Below are 25,960 nucleotides of genomic sequence, written 5' to 3'. Positions count from 1 at the left end.
CTATCGCTACACCGCGCAAAGAAGGCATAACTCAAACAAAGCCGGCGACTGCGGTGAGGTACAGGTGAGGGTACCGAGTAGAACATAGGCAAGTAAAGGCTGGGGACAAGGCCGAGGAATCGTCGGATCTTTCCCTAGCTACAACAGTACCTGTCTAGGGGCAGGGAGTACCTCCCTATGGGAACGTCAGATCCGGTTTCGCGCCAAACCGGGAGAGCCCCGACTCCGGGGATACGCTTTCGAGATCATTACGTCATGCGAAGGCAGCGCCACTTTAATGCATACTAATAACGCAGGCCTATATGTACATTATTATGGAGTAATACCTTTTAATATAAAGAAATGAACAATATTTCAATACTAACAAAAATATTGTCGACCGAGTACAGCAATCAACGGTCACGTGGCCGTCTTCATCGGATCATTCATGTTTTTTGCCGCCAGAGGCGCCACAGGTCATTTTTCACGACTTTCAATTAAGAAATAAAATATGAATCCATCTCTCACGAAAAAAACAAACAGGGTTGGTTTGCGTCAGTGCGACGGACAATCTTTACATCAGTGGAGTCAACTCATTTCATATTCTGGGCAGTTGTCGGTCCCTTTAATGGAGACACGCGACGATCGTTTTCAAAGCAAAGCGAAGCACTTTCTGTCGTTGGCGGAATCTACACTTTGTTATGAAAGGTTTCTGCACTTCGCTTGTCCTTTCTAAATTTTACTCGTCTTAATTATTATGTGGTGTCCGTCACTGCTGTGTCATGTCATGGTTTCGGCGCGCAAAGTGCCAGAATATATATTTTTAAAATAATTTCACGCTTCACACAAATACACAATTGATAAATTGGACAGCTTGCGACAAAGCCGCAAAATCGCTTGCCATTTGGCGTTTCCTAAACATCGCCGTATTGTCTTTTTTTTTTTTTTTTGCAGAACTGAAACTATTTGTAACTCAATCATTCTTGCACAACAGAGTACATAAAGTAACGTTCGCGTGATACCCTTGTCTTTGTTAGTTCAGCCTCGTATGGCAGTTAAACTGAAGAAGACACCATCATTTATTGTCGCTAAAAACCCTGAAAACAAACTGCAAAGAATGTTTACGTTGTGTTGGTTACACGAAGCCAGTATGTTTTCAAGAAATGACAGCCGCAGAATACCTGTTTTATAACTCAAACCAGTTGTGTTTCGATAACTTCTTTTCGTGTTTTGTTTCCTGCGTTTGTTTTGCGCTGAAACCTAAGATTGCTTTCTGTTTCCCCAAGACTGGTTTCTGTTTCGGTGACCTCTCTGCGTTCAAATGAAATTCTCTCTCTCTCTGTTTCGATGCCTTGCAGTGCTGATTTAGTGCGCAAAAGCGCCATTGCCAGCGACACTAACGCAAGCTAGAATCCATTTCGGATCCAGGCCCAGCACTGAGCAGAGACGATTCAAGCCAAGCCGGGCCGCTGGGTGGGCTTGGTGTCATTACGGTCCGTAGTGTCATGCTTGGTGTAAACAATTTGTTGCGCACAAAATAAGTACAGTGTAACATAAGTGGTTCGATAACTGGAGTTCGCCTTGCACGCCGAAGCGGGGCACCTCGTACGTACGTACAAATCGCGGTTCTTGACGCGGTTCAAAATCATTTAAATGATGTCCACCCAAAAACACGGTGCGTTGGACTCGGGAACCAGTGACGGATTCCCGCGAAAACGGTCGCTCGTACGTCAAGCGACAGACGTCGAAGACGATGACTTTTCTCCGTTCCCGTCGACGATCGCCGACTTCGGATACTTCTTCAACGATTTTGGCCAGCTGAGGCACTTGAAGACCGGTGAGCCTTACTTGTTTCAGGTACGCCCGGACGACCACGGCTACAACCAGCGGCGCTACGAAGCCCTGGGTGACGTTATCACCGAACACGTTTACCAGCTCCTGGAGCAAGAGACACACCTCACGCGAGTTCCCGTGCCCGTCAACGTGCAGGAGGACGAGCCGAGCTCTTTCATATTCGTGTCGGAAGATGCGTTCACTAATAAGGACCGCCTGTTGATTCTAATACACGGCAGCGGCGTTGTGCGAGCCGGTCAGTGGTCGCGGCGGCTCATAATCAACGACTCGCTCAAGAAAGGTACTCAGCTGCCTTACATTAGACGAGCGCAGGGGCTCGGTTACGCCGTCATTGTGCTCAACACTAACGATACTCATCGCATAATCAACGGCGTGCGCGTTCCAGTGCGAGACTGTGAAACTGCCGAGAAACACGGTCGGCACGTCTGGGAGCACATCGTCGAGAAGAGGGCAGCCGCGCGGCACATTGCCGTCGTGGCGCACAGCTACGGAGGTGTCGTCGCCGTCAACGTGGCGACCGAGTTCTTCGCCTCGTTCTCGGCTCGCGTCTTCGCCGTCGCCCTGACAGACTCCGTCCACAGTTTCGCGCGTCAGAAGTCCCACCCTCGCGTCGCGCAGTTCTTCAACCAGGTCGGGAGGAATTGGGTTTCCAGTCCGGAGCACCTCGATCGGCCCCTCAGGGAACGACACGACGGCACCGTCGACGTGAGACGCGTCTCTGCCGGCACCGTCACCCACGAGATGACGTCGTGGTCCAGCTTCGCGTCCGTCTTCGAGTTCCTGGAGACGGCGTACCACAAGAAGTCGGCCGGGAACGGAGAGCAGAACGATTTGTAGTGTGGCGATTTGTCGAGGCAGTGCAGCCTCCATTTCTTGTTCTCCTTTTTCTTATGTTTAATGACGCGGCAAGCGCCTCTGAAACGTTTACTATAAATGTTACTTTACTGCTTGCTAGTATGTCGACAGTACGAGCGTGTACCGTACCACTAAACGTAACGTAGGCACACAAAGCCATATCCATAAGTACCAATAGTAGTTTGGCTTTCTTGTTGATTTGCAGCGCTCGTGTAAGTTAATCAAGTGCCTATATTTGCTATATACTTGAGAGGTTGTATAGCGAGGTGTACTTGTTGAATGTTCAAGGTGATGTCTCTTGCTCAATGTGTGTTATTATAAGGAAATGGTGCGGAGGACAAGCATTTAAGAAGGAAAAGAAAAAAAAATCTGAATATGTGCTGTGTGTCTAGTGCCTGAAATTAATTTAACTGTTTCTTTAGAACCGTTATGTTCAGCATCGATATCAGTTATAAACTATAGGACTAGAAGGGTATGTGCAGGGTTCATTTGTAAGAATGGAATAATATAGGTGTACCTACGTTAGGCATTGCATTATTACACCCAGCTTTTTCTCATGTCAAATCCTGGCTTTAGCTGTGCTGACACACAGCTCCGATTCCTAGTGTGTTTAAATAATTGCCGTATTTCTCTTTGTCACATGTTTCCTGCTCTGCACCTTGTTCCTGTATGAAAAAGAGCCTGTTTGATTGCTTCATTACTGATCCTATATTGCAAGCTGTACTGATACTATATTTTTATGTAGCTCTTGCAACTGTTGGGCTTCCAAGATTGCTCTTGATCATGAAACATGTTGCATTCGAAGGGACAGTGGAAGCAATCAGTGCATAAAAGCTAGCATAGTAGAATGATGCTATAAAGTAGCATTCACATTACCTTCGTAATTAACGTAGTTAGGACACTACGTAACATTTTGACAGAATGGGTTGTTTTTCACAACTTTGCAGACGAAACCAGCCTGCAGGTATGCATGCCTAATGGCATTGCATAGTATACAATGCAGCTTTCCATTACCAGTTGACTGTCTAGAGTTTTTCTCACCTTCGATAGTGGCACGCTCCTGTAGTCGGATACAACTGTAGAAGTCAGCGGCATTTCCTCCTCAAAGGCGGATGAACACTGGTATTACGCACAGGTGTTATATGCCGATATTTACGTCTTTTGTACCCACCTGCTAAAATCCCTCCAGGGGATTGCAGTACCAATAAATAAAAAAAATAAAATAAAACACAAGCCTGCACGCATTTCGGGACTGACTGAATGGGCGCACACTCGGGACTGACTTCACGAGCGGGGCGGCCGGTGGTGCCGCCTTCAGAGAACATCGGCACGTGCATGAGCGGGATTATTTCTTTAGTCGCGGAGGTGATCCGCTGCCCCGCTTCGGTCGTCTGGGTGGGGCCTCTCCTGACTTCTTAAGTTGTATCCTACTATAATATCCAAATAAAAATGTCTAACAAGAATGATACAAACCATCATTTTCACTGGTTGATTCCGGTCTGAGTCTTTTTGCTCCGAAACAGTGGACTTGTTTTCTAGTGGCTTGTACAAGTATGCAGCATTGCACTGCCACTACACTACCGAATTGCTGCTCTGCTCAAGTGTTAGGTGTTTTCTTTTAGCAGATTAAGGCTTTTGAAAGTTGAGCGTTCACTTTGGATATCAGTTAGACCTTCAAGAACAACCAGAATTAACCGTGGGGCGCTTTTTATCTGGAACGATTGCCGAGAGTGGTCGAAAGGGATTGTTTGCCCCAAGTGTCTCTTTAAGTGTGGCATACTGCCTAGTACTTATGTTTGACCACCCAAGAAGGGTAGCTAAGCTCTAGGTACGCCTCTTTTGCTACCTCACCAGTTGAGTTATCTACTGTGCTTACCAATGTTGTATAGAATGAGATGACCATGAGACAACATGCACTTTGTATAGAATGGAAGTTTTGCGCGACATATGACCAAACATTTATTTTGTGATATTTAAATTTTTATGTGCGTGGACCTTGAGTGTAATGTTTTTAATTATTTTTATCATTGGGAATAAACTGAAGGGAAACATTAAAAAATTAGGATGTTTGGCAAAGCTTAGCTAGCATTGGTATTAAGACCTGTTTCGTTTTGTTAAACTCCATTTGCTGGTGCATTATCTTTTACTGCAGATGTAACACCAAACTTTGTGAATTCCTGAAAAACGTTGCACAGCTAAAGTTACAAAGGGAGACATGCCTCTGATTGTGAGTGAACACAACTTTTATTTAGACTGCCAGACGGCCAGCACTAGTTTCTTGCACTGCCATGCTTAGCATTTCGATTACTGCTGGGTGTCTATTTGAAAATTTGTGATATTGAAAAACGCGACCAAACAAAGAAAGAAATGTGCCAATATTCACAGTACCAGTTCTATAACAAGATAATGTATACTGAATTTGGCAAGCTTCTTACAATGTTTGTAGTGTATAACATGGCTCTAGTTGCTAGCCTAATTAAAGATCAAAGAAACCTATTGCTAAGGACTGGCACTATCATTGGTGCATGTTGAGTGGACTGCCAAAGGTAAAATATTGCTTAGAACTACTCTGCAAGAACCACAATATATTGTTCATTTTAAGCAACCCACTCATTTTCCTATATTTAGAGCACAGAGCAAGCACCTAATGTTGTGATCAATCTCTGCCTTCCTAGCATTTCACCATCCTATTTCTCTATTTGTTAACTGGGAACAGTATTCTACATATGAATGTTGTTTGTGTCAACACTTGTATATTGTATTGACCACATTCCATGTCCTTTCCTTGACAGTGTGACTGTGGTGCATTAAGCTTGTGAATTTAGTTTGTAACCGTGTTCACACTATGCACTGTGTCGATTGACAACATGGATGTGGTTGTTAACATCTCTTACTACTTCATTGCTATTATAAAATATTGTAGTGCAGAGTAGCTCAAACCGGAACTCTTATTACTGAAATATTTTGTCCTTTATTCTCATTGCTATTCTTGTTGTACAGATTCTTGGCTGTATTTCATACAGTGCTTCCCTTGAATATCAGTATCTTTTCTCAACAGTTAAGAATTCTTAAGTAATGACCCACACATGTGTTATTACGAAGCGTCTTTTTATTGCAGCATTTGTTTGGTTGTATTGCAGTGCTCCTTTGTAACAACATAACTTGAAGCACAAGTTTATTACTATGGACAAATATAGGAACATGGTATTATGTTCTATGCACTTTATGCACACAGTCCGCTGTTGTTTCCGATGAGCTTGCAAGGCCATCCAAGTCCCAAAACACTCTGTTTTGTTTACTTGCTTTGGAAAGTAAACACATCTTTGTTACATCTGGTCATTTCCTTCACTTCAGCTTTTTCATTTGACAAGTTCTCCCAGCCAAGTTAATACAAATTACGGCAATTTCTTTAAGTGCACTACAATTCAGTACCCGTAGGCACTTGCATTGCGTGGTATTGTTTGTTGGCACTTACAAGAAATAGCCATTTACGAAAGATGTTCCAAGGACAACTCAAATTTTCAAACAACGGTTTACAAATGCTGTTAGCTAGTAACAGTCGTGTACCCACTGTATGTGCCAAAACCACAATAAAATTATGAGGCGTGCATAGCGGTTTATGCCAGATTAATTTCGTCCACATTGGTATCTTTAACGAGCACCTAAATCTATGTGCACTGTGTTTTAGCATTTTGCCCCAATAGAAATGCAGCTGCAGCACCTGGAAATCAAACCCAGGTCCTCAAGCTAGTAGACAGAAACACAGCTATCATCTTCGTGCACCTCAGTTCTCCACATAAATTGTAAATATAAAATGAGAAATGAATCAACAGAAAATGACAAAAACGTTTATATATTATAAAACAGTTTCAGATAAATAGTAAGAATTACCTCTGAGATGAGAACACACAATAGAGTGTCCATAGCTACTCGCATGTAGTTTGTCTTTGGTAGTCGTGATGAATGCATGTTTGTGCATAGAGAGATTGACAAACTACTTCAGAACAGACACTTAGACAACACATGCTGAACACTCATAACAAAATGATGCATATTACTTCGCATGCAGTCCACTCATTGTCCATATTGCATTTTCACCTAGTAAACTGTAACTGATATATGCTTTTGCAAATCGAAGCAACACTGCTGTATAGTTGTAACTAAGCTGGACGTAGTATGGCGTTTGTTAAGATACCTTAGTGAAGGTGGTATTGTTTTTGATAACTTGCAGAGGCAGGAAGCACATTTTAATATTGTGCTGCAGTGTACATTCATCTCTGTAATTGCGAAGAGTGCAGTTTAGTCTTCATATGCAACCAGTTCAGCTACACTGTATCCGTTGTAGTATACCTCTGGCAGCGCAGCATAATATTACCAGCCTCACATATTCTGAAAAACAGTGACCATAAGAAGCAGACCATGCTGTCAGTGCTCTACCTTTGCAGGTCATCCACAACATGACCACTGCTGAAGTAATGAATACTAAACATGACTCATAGTATTTCTAGAAGTTTCTTGTTTTTTGCTTGGAGATTATGTGTTCCCATGTTGGGTGGCAACGTAATAGGAAGAAAACGCAGCCATTTGTAAGCTTGAAATACACACCCCAGTCCACTATACCAGTGACACCAATCATCAGTTACTTGTTTCTTCAATGGAAGTGGTCTTGTCAACAAAGTAAAGTCTTGTATTACACTCAACTCGCATAGTTTACAATAGGTAATTGATGCGGTACACAATGACAAGCAGGAATCGCATTGCAGACACAGTATTGGCCACACAGTTCAGCAATGCATAGCACGGCAATAGGATTCAGTGTTGCCCTATTTGCCAGCAGAGGCAACATGCTGTAAACAAAATTTCTGTGGCCTGACGTGACAGATGCATGGCCACTCTCGCAACAATGCGGTGCACCACCATGCTGTCTATTTGACAGCCTTGCCGACGAGCGTGGGCCGTACCAGGAAGGGCATCTCCTGTGGGTAGTGGATTGTCTCGAACATCTCTCGGAAGCCGAGAAACTCTACGTACTGTGGCACGTCGCGCGTCAACTGGCATCCATCACTGACCAGTGACCACAATGGCTGTACAAGCTGCTGCAGGCGGCGTGACCACGTGCCTTCCTTGTAGCCTATGTGTTCCACGTAGTAGAAGCAGCCACCCTGCATGAGGGAACAAAGACATTATAATTCTTTGCTTTTTTGCACAGTGTTTTCTATCATCGCCTTGTTTTTGAGCACCATAGTGACTGCTGTGGTGGTTCGGCTTGTCAGTGATATTGCTGTGTTAAGAGATAAAAAAAACATATTGCCAAAAAAAGCACGAAGAGAGTCTGATTTCCAACAATGGTGGCCATGTCTTATGGCTAGGGAATGTAAAAAAGGGGAATTTTTTCGAGAAGCTTGTTTCTTTGTCATAACTAAATGAATCCAACAGGGAAGGCATAAGGGCCATTCATTGTCTTCAATTATAGTGTAGTAATAACGTCAATTGAAATGAATTAAAGTGCACGAAAAATCACCCTTTCCGTCAGCTGGATCTGAGTCCACAACATTCGAAGCATCGAACGTGTAATTCGAAAACTGGGGGTTCACATCCCACCAACAGAAAGGGTAAATTTTTCATCCACTTTAATTCGTTTCAATTTGTGCTATTATTTCTGCACTACAATTTAAGACAACGATTAACGGCCCAATGCTTTCCCTGGCCTGATTGTCTGTTGGATTCATTTAGTTGTGTTGAATAAGGAATGTAAAGGCATTTGAGCGGAAATTCGCCAGTTATGGATTCTAGTGGGTGAAGGTATATAGAGGTCTTCACTACAATGTAATATCTCTTCGATGTAGGGCTCAATCATTTGTTGCAGATACCGTATCCAACTGTTTTTGCCAATAACTTATTCGGATGATCGCTTGCTCCGCGCCTGCTCTGTTATTTTAGTGCGCGAGTCCTTTACAGGAAAAGACAGCTTAAGAAACACATTTGCTGTTTTCTTTTTTTCTTTGTACTGTAGATCATAGTCGAGGAGGTCGTTGCGCGTATTGCTTGAACGTATTTCAACGCTTCCTTTTCACGTGCTCGCTGTCTCGTGAAAGCTTTGCTGGCATTTGAAGCATGCGGTCTTTCCTCCCGCGGTGCTGCGCCGAAGAGCCTGCAACTGAGCATGTGCACTTCCTTGCGTTTCCCTTCTTGAAACCTCGATTCTCGGCAGTTACCTATCAAGAATATGTTAAGCGATGCTGATAGCGCGCACACCGTTCGAGACCGGAAAGCGCCGGGCGCGAGGCGATAACGCGAAGACAGGGGCGTAGCCAGAAATGTTTTTCGGGGGGGGTTCAACCATACTTTATGTATGTTCGTGCGTGTGTTTGTATGTGTGCGTGTATATATACGCAAGCAAAACTGAAAAATTTCGGGGGCGGCGGTTGAACCCCCCAACCCCCCCCCCCCCTTGGCTACGCCCCTGCGCGAAGAGAAGGCACGCGAGATAGATAACGAGTACCATTGCTGGAGAGAAAGACAGCCCAAATACGCCCTTTACATCTGGAGTGCAGTGTGCAGCTCGCACCCTTTAAGGAGTATCTTGTCCTACAACAATTATCATCTGGCTTCAGGGGCGTAGCCGGGGGGGGGGGGAGGTTGAAAGGGTCGAACTTCCCCCGAAATTTCCCGATTTCGCATGCGTAATATACGCGCACGCATACAAACGCACGCACGAACATACATAAAGTATGGTTGATCCGACCCCCCCCCTCCTGGAAAAACGGAAAAAAGTTTCTGGCGATGCTGGTATAGATTGCTTGCCTCTTGAAAACTCGGCGCTCGCCACTTCGCTGTCAATAATGCTACGTCACCAGGGGCGTAGCCAGAAATTTTTTTCGGGCGGGTGGGGGGGGGTTCAACCATACTTTATGTATGTTCGTGCATGCGTTTGTATGTGTATTTAAAAATTTCGGGGGGGGTTGAACCCCCCAATTCCCCCCCCCCCCCCTGTATATCACGCCCCTGTGTATCACGTTGATAGCGCGCACGCCGTTCGTGACCTGAAGGTAAGGAAAGGCAAACAGGAAAGGGGATTATCTTTGTATGATCAAAAAGACACCCCAAAGGTGCGACTGCCTCTGGAGTGGGCACACTACAAGAATAGTTTGCCAACTTTGAGACTTGTCAGCTAAGCTTGATTGGTTACATTCAAACAATAATCGGTATCTAACTTGCTCGGAGCAGCTCCCCTTTAACGCTGCGCGCCCGCAAAAAAATGAAGCAATGACGTGCTTCTCACAGTGACCTGCCTTTGGTCCGTGGCTTTCCTGCAATAAAGATGGGAAGTCAATAGTTCTTGGAATGCATCATCAGGGACCTTCGGCCGCCAACATCGTCAAAAACCTGCGTGGCCATAACCCAGCTCTTTAAACAGGCTCGACTTAGTGAACGTACGGGACAGACTTCGCCCCCCGTGCCTGACTCATGCGCACGCCTATGGCGCCCCTTCCATGTCGCGAACGGCATGGACGTTATCACAATGGTATAAAGCAGGGTTCTCAAAGTAACTACAGTCAGCGGGCCCCAGTCAAGCAATTTATGCCCACAAGGGCCGGGGCGGCAGTGAAAAAAGTGGGAGCGGGGGGGGGGGGGGGGGGGGGGAGGTGACAAGGAGCCACACCCCCCCCCGTGCGCACGCCTGTATGGTGACCACATGGCATGCCTCACGAAAACATGTATAGTTGCAGATTTGTACTTCATGCGGGCGTGTATACATCAGATTGCAATATAAAACTTGTGAATGTATATGTATATACCGTATATAAAAGGATCCGAAGGGAAAACGAGCGAAAACGTTTAGTGACTGACAATAATTGCGATGCAAAACGTTCACGATTTTTACTGCCTGTTCCTCTTGGTCTGTCGAAGATTCTAGGTCACAGACTTTGAAGCTAGTTAAAGGGACACTAAAGAGCAAAACGATTTTTCTCATATTAGGAAAGTACTCTTTCACGATACCAAAAACACGCTTGCTACGAGAAGACGTTTAGTAAGACGCTTAGTAAGCGATAAAACGCGCAAAAACAAAATGTAGGTGGCAACGCCACCTTGAAGTTTCCGCACCATTCGCCGTGACGTCACACGTTTTTACGGCGCCTACTAGAGACTACGTAGTTCCTAATCAGTAAAAATGAAGTGCATTGTCCTCTGAGGGGGCCATAAACTTAACATACAGTGTTTGTGGTAATTTTGTTGAGCCAATGGCGTCAAAGTACGATAAATACACTTTGAAATCAGTGACGTCACGCGGGGAGATTTCGGCGCGAAATTTAAAAATGAAACATTGAACTTGATTTTCTCCTCTAATAATATACCTGCGACGGCAACATTAACCACATTAGAGTTCTCAGAGCACAATATATCGACCTTGGCCGATTCATTGTTTCTCTTTAGTGACCCTTTAATTCATTTTTTTAATCAACTAGTGTATCGCAATGTATTGTCAAAGTCATTTGGCCTTTTATTGGTTTTTATTTTTATGCCCTTCCGTTTTGTTTTCTTTCACGCTGTTTGGAGCAGCATGCATCTTATACATTATACAAAGCTAATAGACAGTTTTAGAATAGGGTTCGCAGCGTTAGAGTTCGTTACGTACGATATATCTATTTTCGTTAACTTGACGTGGGTATCCAGCGGATTGCGAATGACGCATGCGTAGTGGCGACTAGCACTAACGCAGAGCTTTGCGTACGCTATCCTGAGACTGCCTAATGCTTATTGAAGAACTACATAGACATATTCATCAACAATAACTGCTTTCAGGAGTTTATGGATGGCTTGCACTGACGTCACGGAAACAACCATGTTGGAGCACCAGCATGTGGAGACGCGACGCTTGCGATGCCACATTAATGCTATCAAAACATCACATGCAGGTTATTTCGTTACGCACGCACAGAGACGCTCCTGCCGTGTCGTTTTCACATTGTCGCAATTTGTTTGTCATCAAAGCCACCATAGTGGAGTACCAGTATATTCACAAGCGGCGTCCATGACGTCACGTGCAAGCCAACTACAGGTTGTCACTGCAGTCTAGGATATACCGGAGGAGTCCTTCAATAAAGAAGTGTCAAATGACTCTGCTATCTAGGCATAGGCGGAGAGTTTTCATTTTACCGGAGGGGGCGGGGGCCCGACTTGCTCTTCCACATTTCTCTCTCACTCTCCATATATATATATATATATATATATATATATATATATATATATATATATATATATATATATATATAGAGAGAGAGAGAGAGAGAGAGAGAGAGAGAGAGAGAGAGGTCCAACTTCCAAATTAAAGAATTTCATGTAACTTTAGTCTCTTAGGTGCCCGCGATATCATAATGAAGATCTGTAAGTGGAAGACCCTAGATTTATTTTTCAATTTACACAAAGACATCGATCCACCTCGTAACTCTTGGCTCGAAGCGAAATTTTTGTTGACCGCGTCGCGTAAATTCGATTCATGCAATGCGTGGGGTTAGGCTTTACTTTGTTAAAACATGCGCCACACAGGAGACAGTAGGCTAACGCTATCACGGGAAGCTTTAATTATATGCCAGTGAGTTCAATTCAAGATGGCCGAAAGTAATTCTGAGATGGTAGCAAATACCATTTGCTACCACTACACCTTGTGCGAAGCTGCGTTTATGTATCTGGACGAGTAATGGAGTTGCTCATTGGTGGCCGAACTTTTAGTAAAACCCTTTACTGATAAATAAAACTGCGTACAATCTTTTCTCGGCACTTTTATAAGCAGGCATGTCGAAGGGTACCAATATGTAGGCACGGCCGCTAAATAAAAAAGAGGTGCGGCCTGCCGAATGGATGCGTTTTCAATGGGGGAACGCGTGACATGCAGAGTTTTGAGACGCTACCGCGGGGGCGCTGCACATCGGTAAACAGCGGCCGCTAGTAAGCGAACGCTCGGGGCGTTGGCCCGGGCGAGCGCAAGCAAACGCTCTTGCTGGAAATGAGCAGCCGTAGGCTTGCTTACGAGGTAGAAAAGGTGCGGGTCTTTTGTTGCGTTGACTCTATCAGTGAGTGCTTAATGTGATTGGACATTTCATCATAACTGACATGCCCAAGACCTGTCGCCGTGGTGCAGATTGGTAACTGCGAAGAAGTCGCACATTTCACTTCGTTCACTTCAAGCAGTACGACTTCAAGGTAGAGCGCAAGGTGCTACGACCGACAGCCGTACCGACCATATTTTCATCTTTTCCAGCTTACAAGCCAGCCGCGTCTTCATTGAAAGGTAGACCACTTATTCATGTTTGGCGTACTCCTTCCATATCGAACAGCAAACAATATTAGCTAGATGAGTGCCAGAGCTCAAGAAAAGTTGTCAATCCCTTGCGTGCTGAAGTTGCTGAAACAAAAAGCGTGGTGAGTGGAACGACGTCGAAAGCGGAAGGATTCTTTGGACTGGACGGCCGCCTACAAAGCCCTGCCGTGGAAGACCGCGTTAAAACGCGAGAGTTAAAACCCAACGAATTTCCAGTTCCGTGTGCAGCGCTGGTGTGTCTTTCCACCATTTCTTGTTTTCATTTTTCATCTGCGCTGTTTCTTCAGGACGTGAGTACGCGCCAGCTCGCCCAACTTGCCATTTTGGTACAATATGTAGGCAAGACGTTTGCATTTACTGTGTTTCAGTAATGTAGTTCAATGGTAACAACTCATATTTGAATCGGGTGTCATTTAAAAATGGCACTTATTAGTGCAATGCGAAGCAGATATACACCAGATTTAGCAAGTATATACGTGGGAGATATTCTATGTCATGCTAGTTTATTTTGAAGAGCAGAAAGTAATCACGCATCTCTACAAAAGCCCCCGCAATGAGGAAGTCGTCCACGCAGATAACAAAAGCTACAGCATTCAAGCGACTGAGGACATCAACGAACAGCAGTGGACCACTTTTGTTTCCAGTAGAAAAAAAAAAGAACGATTGTTCAATAAAGTTTTACACTCATCCATCTATCTTTTGGCGGCGGCGCTGTACAGCACGCTTATAGATGTGTCTTCATGGGAGCATGCCCTTCTCGCGTATAGTAGCAATAACCGCAAAGGAAACCACATTGACACGTCATCTGGCGTGTCTTGCACATAAATAGCCGAAATGCAATCACAGGTCAACGTGAGGCGACTGTAATGATCACTTAAGCGAATGCACGCAGCCGGCTGACCGCCTGTGCGAGCGGGTTTTCTTTACCGTTGTGCAGCGCTGCGGCGGCGGGAGCAAGAACTAGCGCTGTCACCGGCGAAAAAGAGCGTTCGGCAGGCCGCACCTCTTTTTTATTTAGCGGCCGTGATGTAGGCAACCAAGAAATTACCGTTTTTTTAGAGTAAGTTTGTGCGAAAGCGTTCACTGACTGACTGTGTCGGGATTCCTTTGTATTCTCAGCATCATTTTTGTGTTCTCAAAACCATTCACTACGGGGTTCAAGACAATTAGAGCGCAGCTCTTAGGCGTCCGTTCCTGCGTTGAGCGGCATCGCCGTTGGCGTCGGCGGCGTAACCGATAGCGCGAACGAGGACGAAAGAGAGCGAACGCGGAGTCTGTCGATATCACGAGATACTGGCCTCTAACCTCGCTTTCTTCCTTTGTCGCGCGCGCTGGCCCCTCGGTCGGAGCTCGTGCGCATGTAGGGCTGGCACATGCACTGCGGCTGGCTTCGCTTGCCGTAACGGGGCTGTGGGCGTTTCACTTGGTTCGCGAGAGCAGCAATGCACAGAGTATATAGTGTGCGTAGCACTCGAGCGCTGGCACTTTCTGTGGCAATATGTAACGAATGTTACATTGCCACAACTGCGGATAGTCAAAACTTCAAACACAGCTGGCGTTGCCCGAACACAAGGCTGCGCTCAGCGAATTAGGCAGTATCGTAATCGCTGGTGAATTTTTTAATTTGTCATAGCTTAAGTCGTCGCTTCACTTGTTCGTCAGCACAACATATTCTGCACGTAAAAATCCGTTTGAGGGGCATTTTTCCATTGAATGTTTGACTTGTCACTGGTCCATGTGCCGAACTTTAAATGGCTGAAATTAAAAAGAAGCGGGCATAAACAGCCTCCTGTGAAATAGCTGCCGGACAGGACGACCCGGGGACCTAAGCCAAGCTCTTAAAAAATATCCTGGGCCGGCGCCAGGGGGGGCTCGGCCCCCTCATGAGGCAGTCCGGGGGGGCCCAAGCCCCCCAGCCCCCCCCCCCCCCCCCCGTACTCTCCGCCTATGTATCTAGGTGTACACACTTTCCTTGAAAAGTACATATGCAGTCATCACGACTTCATTAATTCTGGCCGACACTTAATTTTCGGTTAAGAGCGCGTTTAGCGCCCGGTTAAGGGCGCGACCGCAATTTCAAGAGGCGAGCGTCGTTCTACTTTCTTCCCGTACGTGCTTATTCCGCCGTAACGGCACGTAGCACGAAGCGACGCCGTTCCACGTGCATTTCATTAAAGCGACGTTTCGGCTCTCTTTCCGTCTGCCTCATCCTTCTCTGATAGCTGGGACAAAACCGTGATATGATTACGAGGCACGCCGTCGTGGAGGGCTCCGGAAATTTCGATCACACAGTAGACGGGCCTCCAAATAAGGCGGAAGTTCAGGGGAAAATGGAAGCTTGCAGCGATGAAAAATTCTTCAACGCGGGCGGGTGTCGATGAAGCCAACGTCATCGACCATCGATCTTGTCTTCTTCAAGGCTACAACAAGCCTCTAGCGTTGAGCCTCCGTCGAAATGCGACTGTCACGGCAGGAACCGAATCTGCAACTTTCGGTTCAGCAGCCGAGCACCGTAACCACCGTACCACCGAGACCGGGCTATCTTTCTCTACTTACGCCCCTCAAAATTATATCATAGTTTAGGGACGTTAAACCCCAACAATTATTATCTTTCTCAGTGCATGAAACGTATGTACTGGTCGATGAAATATTGATCCGTTGGCATGTCAGTTCAATCATTTGTAAAATTTAAGTGGAAAAGAAAGACTTGGATTTTTTCGTTAAAGGTTATACCACAGTCAACCTTTCCGATTTCGAGGCCCGAAAATCAAATAAAGGAGAACCAAGAGAATCGCTATCGCACTTGGAAGAATATATATTATATATATATATATAGGAATGAAGAAAGAAACTACGACTTTCGTTGGTTTGGCACGTTAGTGAATTTCTTCATTCCTTATTCTATCGGGGTCCGCGTGATTCTTTTCCCACTATATATATATATATATATATATATATATATATATATAACGCACCATTTTACCAGGTGAAAAAAAAAATACAGGAACCCTTGCTTTATCTGGAAAATAGAGGCAAGCGAAGCTTGGCGTGCGCGTGCCTGACGTACTACATTTTCTTTCCTTGTATCGCAATGCGCAATGCTCCCTCCTAAATGTATCCGTCCAGCATCGCAACACTTTATTTGCTAAAGGCAGCAACGACGGTCATGCGTTCATATCCAGGGCAGGCATCACTGAAATGCGGCAACGTGAAATGACAAGACTTCGACAAAAGATCAGACTGCCATATCAGGAACGGCTGATCGCCGACGCCAACGATCGAGAGGGCATCGTATTCGAAAACGGCGCATTCTAATACTGATGTGATCCGTGCACCTTCGAGGAGCGCATTTCTGCACGCTGGCCGGCATCTTAAATCTGCGAGTTACATAAGCTTCGCTTGAGGAAAAAAAAAAACTACAAGTTCTGAACGTGATCGCCACGTCCGGTGTAGTATACGTACCCTGACAAGGATCCTCTTTATCTCTCGTATCACCGGTGCCATGTCCTGGACGGAGCAAAGCACCAGCGTGGACACGACGCAATCCACGCTGTCGGACGGTATCGAAGACATATCCTCGGCGCTACCCAGCACGAACCGCTCGATCTCCACGTTGGGGAAGGCGCGGCGGTTCTCCCTGAAGATGTTCTCGAAGTACGGATTGGGTTCCACCGAGATCACTTTGCTGCCCGTCGGATAGTAGGCCAAGTTGGTTCCCGTGCCGACGCCGATCTCGACGATGCGGATGGCGCCGCGCGCCCGCAGGGTCGGGTCGTCGGACTCGATCTCTGCCATGTCGGAGAACAGTTTTCGCTTGAAAGGTGCCAGGATGGCCGCGTTGTGCTCGGCGTAGTACTTGGAGTAGATCCAGGCAAAGAAGCGTCTCTGGGCCTCCTTGCGTTGACGGCGCAGTATCAGGCACATCACGAAAAGCGTGAGCGGAACGCCCGCGTACAGGTAGAGCGCGAAGTTCTCGCGACTCCGACTGTGCACGTGAGGGGACATGGTCTCTTCTCCAAGGACGTCGCAGGTCCGGCCCCTCGGATCGAGTCAGGCGGCACGCGTCGCTCTGGCACGGCGAACAAAAGAGAGGAAAAAGGAGCGAATAAACGCTGAATGGCAGCGCAAACAAGCGTTTTAGGACGGCCGCGACTGACGTGCCGTCTTCTGCTGCAGTAGCTCTCGCCCCGGCTGGACCGCTGCTGTCACCTCTTTCCCGCTGCCGCGCTTCGGCACACGCTCCTTCTTCGGTGTGCCGCACCAGCGCTGGTCGCAGAGGTTTCGGTTGGAGGGGCACACCGCTTCTGAAACCGGTTTGCTTCTTCTCTTGGCTGAAAGAAAGAAAAAAAAATAGAAAAGGCAATAGCGGCGGGCCGCACGAAGACGCTCCGGAGTCAAGAAATTGGGGTTCCTCGATCCGACCGACTGTGGCGCGTACGCGCACGTGACACAAGCGCAGCGAAGAGGAATGTGACCTGAAAGGCTTCAGCAGCCACACACACACGGCAGCGTCTGCGTGAAGAGCGAGTCAGGACGAAAATCAGAAAGGCCACGATAAATAGCGAAGACGTTCTCTACGTTTTGCACGCAAGCGCTTGCTCTCAGCGAGAAACGCCCCTCGAGCTTATTTGCTTTCCTAGCCGAGTGTGTGTAGTACCTCCCAAGTCGCAGATCCCGGAACGTCTTGGACCGTGATTGCGCTTGCGCTCTATGAGCGGAGACGAGTGCGGCACGCGCGCACTTGGATGAGTTTAACCACGTGTCATATGCCATGCGCCTGAACTTTTCCTTGTAGCCGTGTAAGCTATATTTATGATTTTTTACTCATTGTCATCGGAGCGCGCACAGCAATTAACGTGCACAAGATCAATTTTACAATAAGTGTAGGGGTTTTCCGTCCCAAAACCACGATATCATTATGAGGAACGCCGTAGTGGAAAGCTCCGGAAATTTCGACCACCTGGGTTTCCTTAACGTGCACCTAAATCTATGTACACGGACCTCTAGCATTTCGCCTCCATCGAAATGTGGCCTCCGCGTCCGGGATTCGAACCCGCGACCTTCGGCACAGCAGTCGAGCACCATAATATATATGAAAGGCTCAAACACACCTCGCGCAGACGTGCTGCAAGCACCTGTCCGTTATCTTGAGTGCAGATAATGTACCGATTTATCTCCAGTCACAACAGCGCGCCGCAATTGAATTCGTTGTATTTCATGGTGCATAAACTCGAGCCGGCGTGAGTAGCGACGTCATGACCCCGTAATCACCAGAGCACGACACTATGAGTGCTGCCGTGGTGCCAAGGTTTAACGCCTCGATGGCACAGTTCTTAGCAACGTTGGTTCTTGGCGCATGAATTCGCGGAATCGCGTGTACGCGTATGCACTTTTTTTTAGATGAAAGGAGAGAGCAGTAAGTGAAACAGAATAATGCGCTCCTTGGTCGTGCACGTGGTTATGTGCGACATGAAATTGTGCAGGCATGCGACGAGGGTATAATCTTGTGCGCATAGTATTCCATTGCGTATATAGACTTGACAGAGACACGTATGTTCGGCGTATTCGCATAAAGTGCTTTTAAAGTATCTTAGCGCTTCATAGATATATCTATTGGCATATGCGTGCGCACACTGTAAGACCGGGGTGGGGGGGGCAATCGTCGCTACAAATCATCCAATGGGGAACGCCAATTGTGTCCCGTGCCTTTTTCTCAGTCGACCCTTTCACGTAATTTTTTAATGCGGAGGGTTATGGCCACGCATGTTCTAGACGATAATAGTGGCCGAAGGCCCCTGGCGTTGCATTCGGACCCGACCAACGGGATCGCGGGGAGGGGCGCCGCGGTGAAATTTGTTGTAAACATAGGCGTGCACAGGGTTCCCTATCAGAGGGGGCGAAGTCTCACCGCAGCCCACCCGAGTTCTAAAGAAAACAAGCTTCGCAGTGGATGAAAATGAAGCGATGACGTGCTTCTCACAACGGCCTGCCTTTGGTCCCCGGCTTTCGAGGGGCAAAGGTGGGAAGTAAACAGCTCTTGGAATGAAATATCAGTGGTCCTCGGTCCACATTATCGTCAAAAACCTGCGTGGCCATAACCTTACACTTTAAACGGTGGTGGGAAAGCTCCGACTGAGCAAAGGTACGGGGCAGACTTTGCGCCCCCTTCAGATGATTAGGGGGGATCCCACTATATGGCATACACATCTCACTTTTGGGGAATAAAATAGCGCAGCTTGCACCAAGTCGCGCAAGGATAGTCGCAGCAGAGCTGGCGGGAACCTACAGCCAGTGGCGTAGCCAGGGGGGGGGGGGGGGCACACCGGACTCGTGCCCCCCCCCCCCGAAATGTTTTTTTACTATGGCATGAGTCCAAAATGACACTTGACCGCATCTGCCTGCCCCGCCCCCCCCCCTTCAAATCAAGGAGGTGCCCCCCCCCCCCCCGACAAAAATTTCTGCCTACGCCCCTGCCTGGCTTGGCTAGACTTTTACCCTCTCGTCTCTCTCCTGTTATACTATATATAACTATACATGGCTATGCTTGCTCTCTTTTTGTGTCTGTGTCTTTCTATCGCTTTCTCTCTCTGTCCATTTCTTTCTCTGTGCTTCTATCTTTTCTCTCTATTTTTCTCTTTCTATGTTTTTCTTTCTTTCCCTCTCTGTAGCCGTTTTCTTGTCTTCTTTCTCTTTCTTTCTATCCCTTTCTTTCTCTCTCTGTACTCGTTCTTCCCTCCTCCTTTCACTCCCACTCACATCTCTCCTCACTCTCCCATCCCTTTCCCCCCAGCCCCTTGCTATACTATACTATACTATACTATACTATACTATACAAGGCTGTGCTACGCTCTGCTAGCGCGCCTGGATAGCCGAGTGGTTACGACGCTCGCCTTCGGATCGTGGGTACGCGGGTTCGAATCCCGCCTCGCGAAGGAATTTATCTCTCTCTTTCTTTTTTGCTCTCTGTACTCGCTCCCTCGCCCATCAGAGTTACTGCATCCCACGCCGGACAAATCGGCGCACATGTTCTGGGAGCGAAGCAGAACAGGACGAAAATCAAGAAGAGGACGAAAGAGCGCGTGCCGGTTCATGATGATAGTTTTCTGTCTACGACACACAGCAATACACCTCTTGTAAAAAGGGATATTTTCACCTGGGGAAAGGAAGACAAAGAAAGAAGCGTAAATGGCGCGCATAGGCGCCCATTTGCAGTCCATTATGCAGTACGACTACTGAATGCCGAAAGAACACAGAGAAAACACCATCCGACCGCAGCTGTTGCGGACAAAAGCGTCAACATACACTTGAGATATGTAAGCTGCGTTTCAAAGTCTACGCCCCTCTTATTCCGGGAACGACATGTCATAACTATTTAGGCGTCAACAACTACTATACACGACGCGTGCGTATGTGTGTGCGTGCGTCCATGTCTGCCGTACGCGGAAGACACTTCGCAATAGCATTTCCCATTGTTCCTTCGGTGCTATACCGGCCGCAAACAGGAACGACGAGTCCATTAGTGCGACAAGAAAGTTGCAGAGCGGGGCTTCCTTAACTATACATGAAGGAAGGGTGCATGTGGGCTGCAAAGCGCAATTGCTTCGGCGAACTTCCAGGTTGCCGCACGCATTTGAGACGATGTGGGTGCCGTCTCGCTTTCTTCATTTCGTCCGTGGCGAAACTTGCAATGCCGAATAATGTTATGGTTCCAACGAATACTGATTATGAACGGCAGTAGCAGGATAGATACAGCCCATTTTTTATATCAGACTCACACATGGCAAGTCACGTCCCTTTCAAAGCGATCCTCTTGTCCGCCCAGGGGCAGACAAGAACACGCGGCAAGTCTGATACCTAAAGCTGAGTATGGGGCGTCAGCGCGCCCATCTTACCCACTCAAATATTAGGGGGGGGGGGATGCCAGGGCATCCAGTCTATACACTCCCCACCTCCACCCCGCCTCTGGATCCGCCCGTCCATGGTGAGCCCGCCTATATCCGCCATTCTCGAATTTCACACATAGGCAAAAGAATGAAGCAAAACTCCATACAGAAAGCTCCGTTTATAGTAAGCGCGTCGCATATACGTACGAGCGATCGTACATACGATTATATAACTGGTGGACCCGCCACGGTGGTCTAGTGGTTATGGTGCTTGACTGCTGACCCGAAGGTCACGGGATCGCATCTCGGCCGCGGCAGCCGCATTCTCGATGGAGGCGAAAATGCTTGAGATTTGGTGCACGTTTTTAAAGGACCCCAGGTGGTCGAAATTTCCGGAGCCCTCCGCAACGGCGTCCCTCATAGTTATACCATGGTTTTGGGACGTTAAAACGCAACAGTTATTACTTTAGCAAATGCCTTGAGGTGTATAACCACAGCGCGCTTAAGTGCGGGGAGTTACGGGGGAGTCAGGGGTGCTCCAGCAAGCATTCCTTCGAAGCAGGTTAACGCACGCTACATGCGCCAGATCTAGAAAGGCGCTCGTTCCGTGTTGCGTCATATATATCGGAGCAAAACGAGGATATATGCGCGGGCACACGCCGCCAGGCTTCTTTTTCCCGCCAACAGTGAGGTACCAGGTCACAAGGTCCGCGGAAAGTGTCGCGCGCACTCGCGCGGGTGATTTTGCAGTATATATATATATATATATATATATATATATATATATATATATATATATATATATATATATATATATATATATATATATATATATATATATATATATATCAGTAAACCAGTCTACACCCTTAAGGCGGTTTTGCCGTGTCTATAACACCCTTACACCCTAGGAAAAGGGTGTTTTCACGTATCAAACACCTATACTCTGTGTTGCCATTGGCCTAACACCCTTATCATGGGGGTGTTTCCAATGGCCTAATCACCCTTCTCACTAAAAAAACGTCAGAAATAAGGTCTACCAGTCAGGACTCGGGGAACATGCAAATACAGATGCCATCAGCATAGCAGGTGCACGCGCGCGCCAAATCGTACACAGAACAGAGCGTATTCTAAAATACCCCATGGACGGAGCGCTCGCGCTACACAGCCTTAGACGGACCATCCCGTATATAGCCGTAGTATCCTAAGCCGCCGTTCAGTGCCGGTGGGGATATTGCTGTTCCGTATAAATGAACATTCAACATTAAGAGAATAGGCGTAAAGTTATGGTATGCTTGTAGATATCCGTAAAAGAGAGGTATCTTTTAATCTAAACTAGCCTAAGATCCAACGACTTTTTAATCAGCGAGTCCCAGCTATCATCTGGCACGCTGTGGTACGGGCCATGGGTGTTTCGATAACACAAAACACCCTTAACTCTTAAAGGGTGTTTTGCTTGCTTGAAACCACCTTAAGGTTGCAAAGTGGTTTACAGTATATATATATATATATATATATATATATATATATATATATATATATATATATATATATATATATATATATATATATATATATATATATATATATATATATATATATATATATATATGACAGTCCGCATGTGAGGAAGCTAGCTGATATATGGCGGAATTGAGGCTTGCTTTTTGACCAAGATCTCCCAAGCTACAGTGAACAATTCTGTGATTGGCATTCAGCCTCTTCAAGCTTTGAAAAGGTGTTCGTTACTCAGTTTCATGGGCGTCCGGAGGGGGGTGCAAGGGGAGGGCAGCTGCCCCCCCCCCCTTGGAATTTTGGAGAATAACTTTCTATGCAGTAGTAGTAAGCTACACAGCTTGATTAGCACACTCCAGTGCCGCAGATCCGCGTGAAAGATCATTCAGGATTACCAGCCAACTTTTCACGTTACGTACTGCTATGGACTAATCTTGCCGGTCCTGTCACGGCAATGAAACAAAAGCTACCTATGCTGTATTCCCCCCTCCCCCTCCCTCTGCTGATGCACCCCTCTGGAAAAAGTTCTGCGGACGCCCTTGCTCAGTTTATGAATATGATGGCCAGTCACCGGGGACACATTACGAGGCAGGAACATTAACCTTTTGAGGGTCGATTTTTTTCGCGAAATGCGTCCCAGAAATGTGTATTTTTATTGCTGAATTAAATCCTTCAGACGAATCTATTTCAAAAAAAAAAAAAAAAACGTCTAAATCTTTTTTTGGGGGGGGTGACCATAAAGTGACAAAAAAAGTCATTAGGGTTGTACATACACATGGTTTATTCGTGAGTAACAGCAAAGTAAATTATAAAAAAAAATAACCCATACGACTGTTAAAAAATTGTGCGTTGAGATAAACGTCTGTAGTTCACAGACGTACAAAAATAAGTTTACATGGAAACACGGGAAGAAAAGCCCTTCATTGTCTCGGCATGCACGCTTTTGAGATTTTGCTCACTCATCAATATCCGAGTCTTTAACTCGTAAGTAACTCCTCGTATGACGGGCTGAATCAAATTCTGCCCTTAATCAAATTACTGAATCAAATTCTAATTCGGCAGTCTAGCGGAGATTCGGAGGAATCGCGGCTAGACTCACTTAATTGCGGCATAGAAACCGGCACGCGCTTCCATAAGGAAAGCAAACTGCGTGGGTGGGCGCGCTGAAGAAAACTGTGTGGTTGTGAGCGCGTCCGGAAAGCGAGAAGTCCAAAACCTATAAAAATCCTTCGTCTTATCGCCAAGGAGACGGAAGCGGTTTTTGTGAGTCCCCGAAACAGGAAACTCAACGACAGCGGCATCGTTTGTGTCAGTCAGCGCATGCACGGAAACAGGCGTAATCGCGCCCCGGTAAGCAATACATAGTTTTCACTTACGTCACCGTGGTCACAATCTTGGATTACTAGCTGGTTGAGATGCTGCATGAACAAGTTGTTCATGTCACCGTTTTTTTCTCCGGGCATGAACGCGCGGAGAAAGAAACGGTGACATCAGATTAGTGCCGGTGCCCCCTCGCGTTCCTTTGTGTTCCCCTTTGGCGCGGGTGGCGAACAGAAGATAGCGGAGACCGAACTAGCCACCCTAACCGAACTAAACCGAACGACTGTGTCCTCCCCTGCACTGACACGCTCTAATGAGATAAAAAGTCACGGTGCCCGACATGTTGAGGTACTCAGCGTAAAATCCCTAGATTTTTCCCTGTTCTTTCTTAAAGGACCCCTGACACCAAAATTGAAACCTCGAGATCTTTGTGTTGTTTGACTTTCCTGTATACGGGGGCACATCTGACCGATTATTAGTGACGAACGTTGCCTTTAAAATATCTTAATTTGGTTTTAAAGTAAGCGTGAGTGCTCACTTGAGTTGGCTGCACCTTGCGACATCCTGGTATGACGTAGATAGAGGCCCCGTGTGACGTTCCAAGTGTAAAGCAAGTATTGTGGACGTCACAGAAGGTTCGCGGGGCGCACGTGCACAATACGACGACTGGCACCCGGCGAGGCCTATTGTTCCTCACCCCTCTGGCTCTGTTGTCGGGCTGCTCTCGAGGTAGTTTTCGTGAGGGGACACGCGCTTAACAGGTTTAACCCATACCGAGGCACCCACATACTTTCAATCTCTACCGTGCGTGGGGCCCCGATTTGAAAACCGCGCTGGAAACGTCACCACAGCTTGAGTGCACGTGGTCTTTGACGCTCCCCCGCATGGGGCGCCAGTTTCTTGTGGTTTTTAGGCGGGCGTTTTGAAGTGATGCTAAAATGGTCACAATTAACTACGCTAGAATTAGTTGTACGATACGCTAGAGCATTTACGATTTAATTTAGAGATTACCAGACACAAAGCTACAAATTACATCCAAAAAGTCACCAACAAAAATTTTGCTGTCAGGGGTCCTTTAAGTACCGACAACCATTGAAGCGCCGTCGACGAATCTCATTGGCTAACGCTCGTTTTCGGTAGCCATGTTCTTCCTAACGCTTTTCCAGCACCTGGTGAAACGCGATCCCCCATTCACTAATGACAGGGGGTTGACGGGAGGAGAAAGGCGCGCCGCGTTGGCATACTGTCCGCTGAAAGATGCGTGGCTAATGTACTTAGACGCGCATGGCTTTGTAAATCTTCCAAGTTAGGAAGAAAATGGCGTCGGACGCCAGCTGCGCGTGAGAGAGGGCCGGGAAAGGAGGCAGTTGTCGGTACTTAAGAAAAAGGGCAAATCTAGGGACTTTAACTCAGCGCAGAGAACCTGTCTGTGACGTCACGTGAAAACTATGTATAAACGAAACAGTAACGAAATGGTCACCCTTGAGAAATTCTAAACCGGAAAGCCATCAGTTTTGCAGGCACAACAAACGAGAACCGGCCGAATAACGAAAGCGAAACTCGCCGGCGCACCGCTGTAGTAAAGCATAAAAAAAAACCGAGAGACATCGGCGCAAGAGAAACATTCCACGTATTCCCGCAGTGTGGCAGCACATGTCAAGCAAGAGACTAAGGACTAATCCTTCGTGGGACGACAGTCCTTGGATATAAATCAAAGGACTGTGAGACGCCTCGCGTTGGGTGCTCACGGGAAGACGACAAATGAGGCTGTAAAGGGCGCTGTGGGATGGGCAGGTTTTGAGGCGAGGGAGGCTCAGAGCAAAATAAGGTTCGGAGAAAGGCTAAGGAATATGAAGGAGAGTAGATGGGCAGAGCACACAGTGGAGAAAAAGAACTAGGAGGCTCACTAGTAAATATACGGCTGGTAGTGTAGGCAGTATGTCAACAAAGAGCGTTAGGCGAAAAGTCAGAAAGGCGGAGAGGATTTACTGGACGGCAGCTATGGAGAAAAAACCGGCTTTGAGTAACTACCGAAAGGGCAATAATGAAATAAGGAGGGAGGCATTTTACGATAATTCAATGGGAAGCGCACTGTATGAAGCAAGATCGGGTTGCCTTAGAACGGGCAGTTATAGAGCGAGATTCAGTAAAGAAGAAGAACAATGCACGTGCTGCGGGGAAGATAAGGAAATGGTGGAGCATGTTCTGATTGAATGCGGAGACATCCACCCAG

The 25,960-nt window shown here is 46.8% G+C and overlaps 3 protein-coding genes across 3 annotated transcripts in view; 1 reads left to right on the top strand and 2 right to left on the bottom strand.

The window, feature by feature from the left end:
• LOC125757145 (uncharacterized) overlaps positions 1-25 on the bottom strand; it is a 116,950-nt gene extending 116,925 nt beyond the window's left edge. The window contains exon 1 of the mRNA XM_049412368.1: positions 11-25. The gene's annotated coding sequence lies outside the window, so the exon portion shown is untranslated. The remainder of the gene's footprint in view (positions 1-10) is intronic.
• A 1,531-nt stretch (positions 26-1,556) lies between these two features.
• LOC119382957 (cotranscriptional regulator FAM172A homolog) lies at positions 1,557-5,793 on the top strand. Its single transcript, XM_037650892.2, has one exon. It carries the CDS (start codon positions 1,633-1,635, stop codon positions 2,668-2,670), a length of 1,038 nt encoding a protein of 345 aa, XP_037506820.1. The 5' UTR covers positions 1,557-1,632; the 3' UTR covers positions 2,671-5,793.
• On the bottom strand, positions 5,780-17,577 carry LOC119382958 (putative methyltransferase-like protein 7A). The gene is made up of 2 exons (XM_037650893.2): positions 16,472-17,577; positions 5,780-7,850 (listed from the first exon to the last, which is right to left on the bottom strand). The coding sequence occupies exons 1-2, from the start codon at positions 17,012-17,014 to the stop codon at positions 7,614-7,616; spliced, it is 780 nt and encodes a 259-aa protein (XP_037506821.1). The 5' UTR covers positions 17,015-17,577; the 3' UTR covers positions 5,780-7,613.
• Between the last annotated feature and the right edge of the window lie 8,383 nt (positions 17,578-25,960).

Source organism: Rhipicephalus sanguineus, chromosome 2 (genome assembly GCF_013339695.2).
Source record: "Rhipicephalus sanguineus isolate Rsan-2018 chromosome 2, BIME_Rsan_1.4, whole genome shotgun sequence".
Classification (NCBI taxonomy): Eukaryota; Metazoa; Arthropoda; class Arachnida; order Ixodida; family Ixodidae; genus Rhipicephalus; species Rhipicephalus sanguineus.
The sequence above is the reverse complement of the archived record's forward strand: the minus strand, read 5'-3'. Positions and strand labels throughout refer to the sequence as shown.

Coding starts and splice junctions, on each gene's coding strand:
- LOC119382957 (XM_037650892.2), top strand. CDS start 1,633: ATGATGTCCACCCAAAAACACGGTGCGTTGGACTCGGGAACCAGTGAC.
- LOC119382958 (XM_037650893.2), bottom strand. CDS start 17,014: ATGTCCCCTCACGTGCACAGTCGGAGTCGCGAGAACTTCGCGCTCTAC. Junction 7,851..16,471: donor TAAAGAGGATCCTTGTCAGG/GTACGTATACTA, acceptor TCCCTCATGCAG/GGTGGCTGCTTCTACTACGT.